This window comes from Egretta garzetta, unplaced genomic scaffold, assembly GCF_000687185.1.
Source record: "Egretta garzetta isolate BGI_Z169 unplaced genomic scaffold, ASM68718v1 scaffold197, whole genome shotgun sequence".
Taxonomy (NCBI): Eukaryota; Metazoa; Chordata; class Aves; order Pelecaniformes; family Ardeidae; genus Egretta; species Egretta garzetta.
In genome coordinates, this window is record NW_009260274.1 from 4037777 (window position 1) to 4050276 (window position 12500).

Below are 12500 nucleotides of genomic sequence, written 5' to 3' on the forward strand. Positions count from 1 at the left end.
GTGATTGGGGGTGTTGTAATTGGGGGTGGGGGTCTTTTTATTACGGAAAATGTAATGAACTCTTCAGGGTCTGACTGCACAGAAATGAGTGAACGCTTCTGAACTCAAAACTGCCGAACAAACAATCTATATTATTTGCAGGAAGCTTTACTATTTCCAAACCTTTCAGCGAGACTGTGGTATTAACAGCATGATAAATGAGGATGACTCAGATATCACTTCTGAAATACCTTAGTAGCTCCGAGAAGCCAGAAGCAGAACTGTGTAAATTTTAAGCAGTCTTAATGAGTGAACGCTTCTGAACTCAAAACTGCCGAACAAACAATCTATATTATTTGCAGGAAGCTTTACTATTTCCAAACCTTTCAGCGAGACTGTGGTATTAACAGCATGATAAATGAGGATGACTCAGATATCACTTCTGAAATACCTTAGTAGCTCCGAGAAGCCAGAAGCAGAACTGTGTAAATTTTAAGCAGTCTTTAAAACTCAGCTAATTAAACAAAATGCAAATGTGCACACCAGCACCTCTGCTACTCACCACTGTGAATTCGCAGGTGTTCCTTCAGATGGTGTTTATATTTGAAGGCCTTGCCACACTCAGTGCATTTGAACTTGCGATTGCCTGCTCCTTGGGTCAGCATTTGGTGCTAGGAGAGAAAAAAAAAAAAAATATATATATATATATATATACCAACATGAATTTTATGCAAGAGAAACCATGAATTTCTAGCTTAAAAAACAAAAACAAAATTAATGCGGCTCTGAATTTATCAAGCGGACCAAAAGGTCTGCATGTACATTTATTTGTCTCATCAGTGTTGCAATAAAAATCAAAATGTTGGCAGTAAACCGAAACAAATGAGAAAGTACTTTCACATGAGCATTCGATATTTGCTTTAGAATTATTTCCTAAGTCTCTCATCAGAAATGTGTTGCTTTAAGGTATCTTATGATGAGAGAAACTGTTTTATAGGAAGATTTGTAGCTCTTAATATTCCTAGCAGATTCTGAACATGTGGGACTCTGCTTGTTTAAAAATTCTGTTTACTGCGTGTGTAGGAAAGACAGAAACACTGTCGTTGGTGGCATTTCGTGTAAGATTTAATTCATTATCAAGCAGGGGAGACTGCGTCTTCGGTGCGAGCTGCTGCTGGAAATGTTCTTTAAAATCACAGAGCAGCAGGGAAGGCTCGAGCTACCTTTCGTGCCATCTTTCCCCCCGGTGCTCTTCTAAAGGGCGAGGGAAAGTTGCAAGTTAAAAGCAGCGTAAAGATATAATCAAAGGCAGGCGACCTTTTTGCAGTGAGGAAGAAAAGCCCCGCGACTTTGAATTTGGAGAGAAAAAAAAAAAAAGAAGAAGAATTAAAAAAAAAAAAAAAAAATTAATCATATTTGTAATACCCCACCCAGCCGCTCCAGATGCTCAAGGTAGGAGGTCAGAGCCCTTTGCAGGCGACCATGGCACAAAAGCCTATTGCCAGGAGCAGGGAAAGGGAAGGGGGAAAGGGGGGAAAAAAAAAAAAAAAAAGAAAAAAAAAAAAAAAAAAAGGCAGCGCCGAAACGGTATGACAACTGCGAGGGTGTGCTGCCTCTTCCCACATTCCTGGCGAGACAGATGGTGTTACATGGGACACAGGGAGGTTTGTTCAAACAGCAGCAACCTTCAAAGATCAAGCAGAGCCCAGCCCGCCGCGCGCCATTGAGGGACCCGCGCTCATATGTTGCTGAGTTGCATAAACAAACAGCAACAGCTGTTTTGTCTCCCCCCATCGCCCTCCGAGGACTACTATAAACTTTAGTTGTGCCACTGTTAATATGATACAATCATTTTAATTTACTAATTGTAAATGCCATGAGCAAATGAGGGGACTTTTCAACACCAAAGCTACCATTCATAATGCGCCAGCACCAGCGTGCTCTCGCATGTGAAATTTCAGGCAGTTACGTTGGATAAACATCTAGGCGGGTTTGGGTTGGGGTTTTTTTTTTTTTTTTTCCCCCGGTGTTTTTAATGATACGAAGCAAAAGAAAGAACCTTATGGTGGATCAGGGTAGGAAAAATACACATGTGAGAACGTGTTTGTCTACCAGAGAAGCCACGGGAAAGAAAGAATAGGAGAAACCACTCCAGAATCATTTATATTGATTTAAGATCAAGAAAAAGATACAGTTCTCTTAAAAACGCTAATTGCAAAACTCGCGCGGTTAGGAAACGTGTGTTTGCCTAACCCAATTTACCTTACGCTGAGAAAAACCTACCAAGAGAAATACAGCCCATCATGATTTTCAGGTTCTTAAGAAAAATAAATACGGCTTAAAGCCTTTATAATTTGACACAACGCACACATCTACCCATTTAAGTTTTAACCACGCCATTTGGGTTTCCGTTACAGCCCTCCGTACGACGGAGGTCATTCTCCATCGAGGGCAGGAGTAGTTTTTTCTGCTGGTACGTAAAGAGTTTTGTGGCACGGGTCTATGGCCAGGCTGGTTAGGAGCCGTAGGGAAGCTCAGTCACCTGTCGGAGATACGCAGCGTTTCCTTAAATGCAGCCCGGAGATATTATTACATGCATGGCATTGAGGAAAAAACCTGCTTTGATTTATTGCAGATACGCTGCCGGGCTGTACAAACGACAGCGATGCTGCAATCCTGGCACGCGCCCGTGCTGGCGGGACAATCACAAATAATAGCCTCTATGTACTGTAGGAAGAGTCATTCGAAAAATGTGTAATTATGTTTAACAAACGATTATACAAAATACGCGCAATTTCACGTGATTTAAAAGGTTACTCAAAAAGTAATGAAAAAATATTAGCGGGTCTTTTAGCGTGTCTTGGCGCTCCTATTTGCAACACTGCAAAGTAAAACTAGGTGAAAAATGGAATTAAAATTGCTGAGATGTTTAATAATGTATAATTAAAATGCTACAGTTTCATTCACTTTTTGAGGAACATAAAAACGAAACTAAAGTCAAGTTAAAGTGCAAATAAAATTTCTAAATTAGAAATTAACACACTCATTCGATCGTGAACATAAGACTATTAAATCATATTAGAAGAGACCATCAAAAAATCATTTAGACCTCAATTAAAGCTATTACCATTAAAAGATCTGCATCTTCAAAATGCCATGAAAAATTAATAATGATTGCCAATCAAAGCAATATCGTTTCTCTAAGGGGTTATTACAGAAAGAAATCACTTAAAACCAGCCCCCCACCTGATCTGTCCCTGGCTTGTGTGTCACCATATGCCGCTCGAGCTGGGTGCGGTAGGCAAACGTGTAGTTACAGAGAGGGCACGAGAAGTTCTCCTCGTTCTTCTCGTGGCGGTACTTGATGTGCTCCTTGAGGGACGTCAGGCGCTTGTAGCCCCGGTCGCAGTAGGGGCAGGTCAGCAGTTGGGCGAAGGCATCTGGAGTTCCAGGTGGCAGGTCTGCACCCCAGGATGGGGCCGGCGGCGGGCAGGACCCGCTCCGGACCCCGCTAGGAAATTAATTACGGGCATCGCTCCTCCTGCAGACCTGGCTGGCTGGAAAACTAAGAAATGCTTTTCCTGATCAGCTGGCGATTTGCATTCCAGCCCCAGCTCATTACGTTACTTACGCCATTGACCCAGTCCTTCCTACCGACGCTTTTCCAATTATTTACCAAGGCGTCGGAGGGCGATGGGTGGGCTACCCCGTCTTTAGTTGCAGGAAAACTCTCTTAAAACTCCCCAAACTCCCAACTAAAGCAGCAGCCTTTCTCCCGTTTAAATTCAGCTCCTCAGTTCACCCGCCAAATAATACAAATTTGCTGACTAAAAAATCACAATACACTGAAATTACAGCCCCAATCTTTGCTCATGAAATTCCATGCCGCTGCAGCTGTTCTTCAATTTTTAAGGTAAACACCCAGGCATGTAGTGCATTTATAATTGCAACAGCTGCACGAGGTCAGGATACTGGCTAAAAATGAATTACAGCCTCACCATTTTCTTCTTGCCCATTGGCCTCTGGAGTGCCAAGGCGAGACAGTTCCTCGGGGGCTTCGGGGTAAATAATGGCTGTGTCGCTGCGCTGCAGGTACTCCGCTATGCTGACTGCGTGCCCATCTCCTTCTTCCAGTTTCCTTTTGGCAAAATACTCCTCAAAGTCCGACGTGCAATTTGCGTTCTTCACTAAAACGAGAGAAGGGGAAAAGAAAGGGGGGGTTGAGGGCATCCTCCCCGAGAGCTCGGGTCAGTTAGCAGCGGTACGCACGGGCCGAGCTACGAGGCTGGGGCTGCAGCTGGATCCTCACTCTCATCGCCCTTGCCCCAGCTCCTAATAAAATTAATGCGGGCTTTCCACCAGCATGGATGCAAGTAACGGCGGGCAGTTAAATTAACAGGAACACGGGCTCTACAGGGCAGCAGGAGAAGTTTATGAGGCTTGGGTAATGCAAGTAATCTTTCATCTATGGAACCTGAACCTTCAGGGGGCTCCTGGGGGACCCAGGGCTTTTGACGTGAACACAGCTCAGCCTACAGGGCTGAGCTCAGCTGCCCCCCGATCCCGCAGACCCCGAGGCGGTCCCCGCGTGGGAGATGGTGGTTGCAGGTAGTAAAGACCACAACGGCTTCTCCTCCCAGACAGGTCCTGCCTTGGGCTGCTCTTCCATGGCAGGCACGAGAAGAGAGCTGCTCACAACATCTTCCCTTTTGGTTTTTTTTTTTCTCTCCCTGAAAAATTAACGTAGAATGGGAGAATAGATAGTTTTAAAAAACGTATTGCTTCACAGATTTCTACAAATAGAACCATATGTTTTAGGCCACAACAGGGATACCAAGCCTAAAACCACTTTTACAGTCCGTACGAGAGTTTTCCTTCTTTTCCTTAAACGTAAACCCAATTTTTTATTATCCATGCAATGTCCATGAAACTTCAAATATGCTCAACCACAAAACATCCTGTTACTAAAAATATGCTTTTCCCCTCTATGTACTAACACTGCATACAGAAAAGACCTTAAAAACTCTGGGACGTTACAGACAAATATTAATATAATGATATCAGGAAAAAAAAAAGGACCTGATCATTTTCTTTATTTCTTTTTTTTTTTTTTATTAACAAGTCTTGGAAGACACAGTAGGTGGCAGGGAATTAAAGATACTTGTTTTTAACTGACCGTAAATGAAAAGAACAGCTTATGATTGATTACATTTTTAATGTATTTCTCCTTAGGTGAAATAAGAAAATGAGGCAATGCCATAAACTGTTCTACAGTTCATGTAAAAGTAAAATATTAAACGGCACGATTCTGTTCTCACTGACGTCAGGGAGGAATATGGAGTAAACTCATGGAAATCAAAGGGGTTATGGCCCTACGGGGTTATACTGGTTTGTAACCACTGGAAATGAGAGACTAACCAGCTCCTTGGTGTTTAGAAACGGGTAAATGCTTTGCCTGGTTTGCTACAAAAATGCAAGGTGGTGCTGGCAGCCAAAATGAGACATGGCCTCTGACTGGGGCACAACTGGGAACCTGAAAGTGCCTGGTTTGAAGGGCTGATCTCTCCGCCATCGATAAAACTACGTATTTGTCTATACAAACATTATCCCTTTAGCCGATAAAATCAAATCCTCTGGCTGAGACAAATATGCCCTATTTTTCATATGAGCGGAGCAGCTCCTCAACCATTCTGCAGTATTTTAGCGACAGTGGCCAAATGGCGCAGGGCACGGGACCCCATTTTTGGAAGGAAACTTCTGTTCCTATCGCAGCGGTTTTGCAGGGAATGGCTACACCACCACAGAGTTCCTCCCTTGGTCCATCTGTAGCCCCTGTCAGTCTTTGTTATTAGCACTAGAAACACCTTTTTTCCCCCCAAAAAGCAAAGCAACTTCTAGAGAAGGGGAGTGTGAGTATGCGGAGGAAGACCAAGTACCTTACCTCCATTTTGTTGCTGTGAGAGAAATATAACAAAATGGTGGTTACTGAAGTACACCTTACGCACAAGAGCATCAGACTGTGCTTTTGACTTTGTTTTTATCAGAACAAAGCTGAGGCATTCCTTTTTATGTTGGAAACCTGGCTTTCCATTCCCCTGCTATGCCTAGATCTTCTAATGGTTGCAAGGTCATCCACCCTCTGGCTTAACACTACCCCATCTCCGCTCCTTCTCCTGGCTTAGCAATAGGTCCAAGGAAAGCAAGTTTGGGTTTTGCCGGATTCAAGCCATGCTACCTGTGAAACAGGGAAGGAGAGTTTTTCTCCAGAGAGGAGATATGGGAGCAGGAAGGGGAAAGGAAGGGATGGCTCCAAGGGATGGCTCCATGTGTCCTTCTCCACCTCCAGGCAGGTCAAGGGGGTTCTGGAGCTTGCAACTGCACTTCTAGGATGGGGATTCAAGCCACCGAGCAAGACCTGAGTTAATATTAGGAGCTTCAGTCCCAAACTCAAACCCAAATGAGGTTCTTCCTTCCTGGCCCCCAAGTCTATCCGGAGGCTGATCCAAGAGGCTGTGGAGGACTGCTGCGGTATTAGTGGCCTTGGCTTCCTAATTCTCTGGATTATTTAGCTTCCTATGTCTGTGCATGCAATCTGGGAGCTAAAGCAAATGTTTATGTCTACATTATAAACCCCTAAAAAACAAGGGGATTTAGTGGAAAAGCTGACAGATCCTTAACTGAAACAATACAACCAGCGCTGCAACGCTGCAGATTAACATAAATAGCAAAAGGTGACCATGTGTAGCTGGTTTCTCACCAGCAACGCTACCGGCAATTCAGACATGGCTGGGAGCTCACCCAGTGTTACTGAAAAGCCCCATCTGATAACCATTAGGTTTCTCTCTCAATTTCTGGGGGGAAGGCTTGCTTCCCCCCCCACCTCGTGCCCTAATTTGTTTTCCATGCAGAAAGTCATGTTCCCGGATTCCTCGTGGGCTGACACTGCGCACACATCGCACATCCCCTCCTGCGAGGCAAGGATTCCAGCGGCATCTACGATGGGTGACCTCACCAAATAAGTCTTTTCTTAATTAATTATTGGAGCCTGGAAAGCAGAAATATTTTCAGCTCCAAAAGCTGATGCGGCTGTGCCACATAAAAATAAAACGCATGAAGGAAAGCTATCTTTGGAGGCATTTAGGACCTTTCAAGATAAAGTGAGAGAGAGGTTCAAGGAGCTTGGGAGACCAGTTATTTTGTGTGGGAACTCATCCTGCGAGATGGCGATAGCTGCCCTTAATCGCAAACAAAGCTAATAAAACCACAGCCTTCATTAGCCAGGAAGTGAGAGGCCCCCATTGGTACACACAGATTACAGCCTGAAAACGGCCTGTCCTCCAACCTGCCAAGTTTTACTTCTGTTTCCTCCCCCCCAAAGGGTGGTTTGGGTTTTTTTTGGTTTTTATTTTTTTTCCCTTCTTTAAATTATATTAAGAGATCTTTACTCGAAACTTGTCGGATGTGAGTGATCGAAACCCAGACATTTTTTTTTCTATTTGTTTACAGGGAATTTGTTAATCTATTTTCTGCAAACATCCCAGTTGCAACAAGTGTAACAGGTACAATAAAAGAAAGGCTAGGAATTTATTCATTCACATTTTAAAAACCCCTTCTGCAAAATATCATTTTGTCAAGTAACCATTTCAGAAATCCCAGAAATATTTACAAATTAATTTAGCAGGACCAAAGACTAAGATTTTCACTCTAATGGTCACTTTTGCTTCTCCACTGTAAAGCCTCCATGGCTCATTATAAAAATGCAGCTGATTAATGTATGGATAACAAGATTTCTTTTTTAAGTACCACTAGGAAGTGGCCATTCTGACAATAGCAGAATAATTTAATAACAGAGACTTTTTTCTTTTAGTTTTCTTTCTCTCCTAATGACGTTCTGCAATGAATTTGATGCTAAAAATACACCACAGTTGTACAGCAGCTTTGCCGGTTGGATGTATGTGAATGAGTCTGAAGCTGTGTCTCCTATATCTGTGCTCAGCCCAGGTCATGGAGGGCCAGAAGATCTGGCGTCAAGAGGGAGAGGCATATTGTGTTAAATGAGAGAAACCTTCTTGACCCAGCTGGAAGAGCTCATGTTAATCTGTAGGAAGACCCAAATGGCTTTGTTGGACACCAGAAGGTCACTGTGCTATGGCTTTCACTGAAGGTGGAGTCACTGATCCAGCTTCTTTCATTGGGTCAAGTCTCAGCCTCACCTCAGCTATTTTATTAAATAACTGTGTTAAATCCCCCTACTACTGCAGGGAAAAATTGAGGCCAGGCACTCAAGACAGGCCCAAAGCCTATAGTGAAGCTGAAGAAGAAAACTTTGAACATTTCCCAGAATAGGTAGGAAGGATCTCCAGTGGCTCCAGGACTGCCCTCTTCCCTTTCCTCCTCCAGTAATGGCTGGGGCACCTCAACAGACAAGCTGGGGGAGTTCTTACTCTGCCTGAAAGATGCTGCAGCTCCTAACTGTCACCTGGCATCTTCCACCGGAGGTGAAAAGCCTGGCAGAGGCATTCAGTTTATCAGACGATTTCAGATGACTAAATAATCTGACATCGCTCTTAAAAGCCTACAGAGACTGCAGCCATTACAGAAACGTGTTCTACCCAACCTACCCAGGCAGCAGCCTCCACGGAGCGAGGGGGCTCTGAAGACCTCGGTGATAACAGGTTTGGGTTAAACACCAGCAGAGCACTAGGCGACTCGCAATGGTCACTTGAGCAAGCCACCCGGTGCAGCAAAGAGCAGCCGGAGTAAAGAGGAGGCTGGGACTTTTGCACAGGACATTTGAGGAAGGAATCGCCAGGTGCAACATCCAGAGCAGCTTTTGCATTTTAAATGCAGAGCACCTAAATGCAAAGCACTCTTTGAACCACAAATTTGCAGTGCACCAAGCTGGGTAGGGGCAGCCCTGATCTTTTCCCCCAGGAGACTGGCTTCAGAAGAGGCAGGACACCCCCCGGACCCCACGCAGCCTTAGCGGCGGAGCTGGGCAGGGGCTCGAGGGCACCCTGCCCCCAAAGAGGTGCGTGAGGCCGAAGTCGAGCAGGCAGAAGAGACCATCAGATACTGGAAAGGAAGGGGCTAAGAGGACATGAAGTCTTCCCCCTCGAGCAGACCACATTGCAAGTATGAAAGAGTCAGGGCCTGTTATGGTAAGGAAAATATGTGCAAAGGAAGTCACACGGACTGATAGGGGACCTCAAAGGCTCTGGTAATGGTAATTCAGATAACCATCAAGTCTTATTTCTGAATCAGACGTCTTTTAAAGTCCTGTTTCTCCAAGTGCTAAGCACAATTTGTCACTTTATTATTGTCCCTTGGAAATAAAAAAGCTTTTAAAATACGTATGCATCCACTTCTGTATGGCAACATCGTATATATGTAATGATAAACTGTGCCTCGGTGCCACCCTCCTTTCATGCATAATAAATCTAATGGATGAAAAAAGCAGTGACATGGTTTTATTTTCCTATTATTTTCCCCCTCAAGAATTATAAAGTAAATTTCTTGCGTTACTTAATAAGAGCATTGGGGTTTCATGTGGGTGTTACCAACATTAGGAAAGTGTGAGTAATAAAATCCTTGCGAGACTTAGGTACCACCTTTTACAGTAATATTTGTAGAGGGGATTACCTATGAGCCGAATCTCATAATGGAATGCATAGAACTGTACTTATACTTGAAAACTCTTACTTTAACTGTGTAAATCAGGGCTATCTGCAACATCTCAAATTGTGACAAAATGCAAAAGAAACCTTGGGTGATGTATGGTGTTCAGCTGTGCTGGGGATGGAGTGGGGCCTTGTGGCCTTCGGAAAGAACGTGGTAAACCCCTGAATTCATTTGGATTAGAAAATAGTAACAGAAACCTTTTGCTGTTTTGCTCTGCTACAGAAAAAAAAAAAAAAAAAAAAAAAAGAGATGGCTCAGAGATGATGCCTGCTAAATATCTCTGTCCCCTTTCTTGTTCCACAAAATGTATTGATTTCTAAGAAGAGGGGAAAGAAAGAGATGGGGGGGGGGGGGAAGGTTAGCCAGAAACATAATAATCTCATAAATATGCATTTAAAGTGTGTGTGTCTGTGTATCTATGTAAGGGGTTTATGTGTGTCTTGCTGAAAAGATGTTTTCAGTCTCTGAAGTAGCTTACTCCGTGCACCATGCGAATCTGGGGTTGCCAAGAAGGGTGCACCCCATCCTCATTACCAAGCTCTTTGTACAGTCTCCCTCATTAAAAGACTACCGTATCCCGGTCCGGTTACTTTAAACCACGCTAGATTCACCCTCGCTGGGAAAACATCTCCTCATGCTGCTGAAAACTATGAGCTGACAAGGATGCAGTTAAAAGGAGTTAGGGGCCGAAACGCTGCAGAGCAGGGGAAGGGTAGCAAGGAGTCTCCCCGAATGAGTTTGTGGCCGTGATCAAATTGGGGGAAAAAATAAAAATTTAAAAAAAAAAAAACCCAACCCAAACCCAGGAGAATTATGTAAATGTTTCCCAACAGTTAAGCTGACAACAAGAAAGAAATTGTTTTGTCACTTCTTCTCTTCATGCACAGCTCATTCTACGGGATCCAGGAGGAGCGCGATGCCAGCATCGCGCAGTGCCTTACCTGTACCATTGTTGCCAGTGGTCTGAATTGTGGCTTCAGGCCCCATAGTGTCATAATCTTCCTTCATTTCTTCTGTGAAAGAAGCACGCACACTTTTTAGCATTTGCACGTTATTGAATTGCTTACAAAGCTAGGGAGCACGCTGCGGTAACGGGGAAGATCCTGCTAAGGGAAGGAGAGAAAAGAGCTGTTGTGGACCTCATACAATGGCTTTGTTCTGGCAACTGAATGAGTGCAGCAGTGCTGGGTGGACGAGAACTTATTTACTTTAAACATGACAGCAAGTGGTGGAAAACAGAACTATTTGTTCGGAGCAACTGAAGGGCTTTTCCCGATATCAAATCTAATAAGCAGTCGGGTGATAAAAAGGGATTTTTTTTTTGTTTGTTTCTTTTCTTTTGTTTTTTTTTTTTTTCTTTTTCCGTATTTAAAAGAAATAATCAGTTAACAGACACTGTGAGAACCGTACCTGGAAGAAACTGCAAATACAAAAGGAAGACATAAGAAGTTCTTATATCTCTACTTCTATCTATCGTCACACAGATCTTATGAGCTGTCATCGTCATTTTAACCTCATTTGAAGCGCAGCATGCATTAATATCAAGTGGTGCAGAAATGTGACAAATTTTCAACTGTGGGCAGTTCTTCTCTGCCTGCACGATTTGTTTGCGTCTTCTGTGCACTCTCTGTGCACTGACAAAGTCTGCCTTTATGGCCATAAACTGGGTTAATTCACATGCAAATGAGCATGATATGTGGAGAATTATTTACTGGGTATTTATCACAGATCGGTTTACTTTCTATGAAACTGGGAGTTCGGAGTGTGTTAAAATAGCATTTCGAAGGGGCTGGATGCAGCTCCATCATTGGGGAGAACACTTATTTTCATAGATGTTTCGGCCTGCCCGGGAGCGCCTGTCAAACTTGGTTTCTCGCTGCTAATTTCTTAGTTCATGTGCAACAGGTATCCACACATACGGCCTGCTTAAGATTTAACCCTCCAAAGGGTTATAGCTAGCTATATATCCACAGGCAAAAATAAATATACCTAACGTTTCTTTCTCGCCTTTTCAACTTCTCCTAAATGCCAGCCTTTCATTATTTGAAGGCATGCACAAACATACAGGCTCTCTTTTCTTTTTCTTTTTTGAAGTGAGACCATTTCGTATTTGAGATTTAAGTGAAAAATCTCCTTTAACCATGCGCTTAGCCGCGCTTGTAAGAAATAAAATGTCAAAAGGCACCCAGAAATGGTTCAACAACAGCCAAAAAAAAAAAAGAAAAAGAAAGACTTTCCCAGAAGCGAACACGAGTCGATGATGGTTCAGGAAGATGGATGCTGCTCGGCCAATCAAGTGATAGACTGGCAAGAAGATCAAAACCCGCTATTAAAATCTTATTGATACACGAAGCATTAAAATTCTTATTACTCATTTTTTGTAAGAAAGATTTTGATGAGGACAGAAACTGGCCCAGTATTAATCCATTTCCATGACAATGATTTGACTGAAGATAGGGGAATAATATAAACAGAGCACATTCTGGGTTCATTCCTAAATTTGTAATCTTGTAGTATTCTTCAGATGTCACATTCTACAAGTAATTAGTTGGTAGAATAACAGGTTCTAATTGTATCATTCTAATCAAAACTAAAGCACAGAATGACTTAATTCAGAGCTTTACAACCAGCATACAATACTGTGGTATAAATATACATGTTTATGGCTTTGAAGCTTAAAAAAAAAAAAAAAAATTAATGAAAGCTCTTAAGTTAAAATATGCAGGTACAAACAGATGCTAAATTTGTACAAAAGCATAGAATATGCAGACCAGATGAAAAATATTTGTTTAAACTGTACAGCAGACAAGCCAGCCTTGATTCTTTTCCCAGATCTGGCA

General features: G+C 43.0%; 1 protein-coding gene across 4 annotated transcripts in view; it reads right to left on the reverse strand.

Annotated features, from left to right (window-relative positions):
- Positions 1–12500, reverse strand: part of ZEB2 (zinc finger E-box binding homeobox 2) — a 121153-nt gene that overhangs the window by 16483 nt on the left and 92170 nt on the right. For all 4 annotated transcript variants that reach the window (XM_035897889.1, XM_009642495.2, XM_035897891.1 and 1 more), the window contains 4 exons: positions 10602–10673; positions 3978–4166; positions 3226–3440; positions 542–650 (listed from right to left, as the gene is read on the reverse strand). In XM_035897889.1, the coding sequence (XP_035753782.1) occupies positions 542–650; positions 3226–3440; positions 3978–4166; positions 10602–10673 (585 nt within the window). The remainder of the gene's footprint in view (positions 1–541; positions 651–3225; positions 3441–3977; positions 4167–10601; positions 10674–12500) is intronic.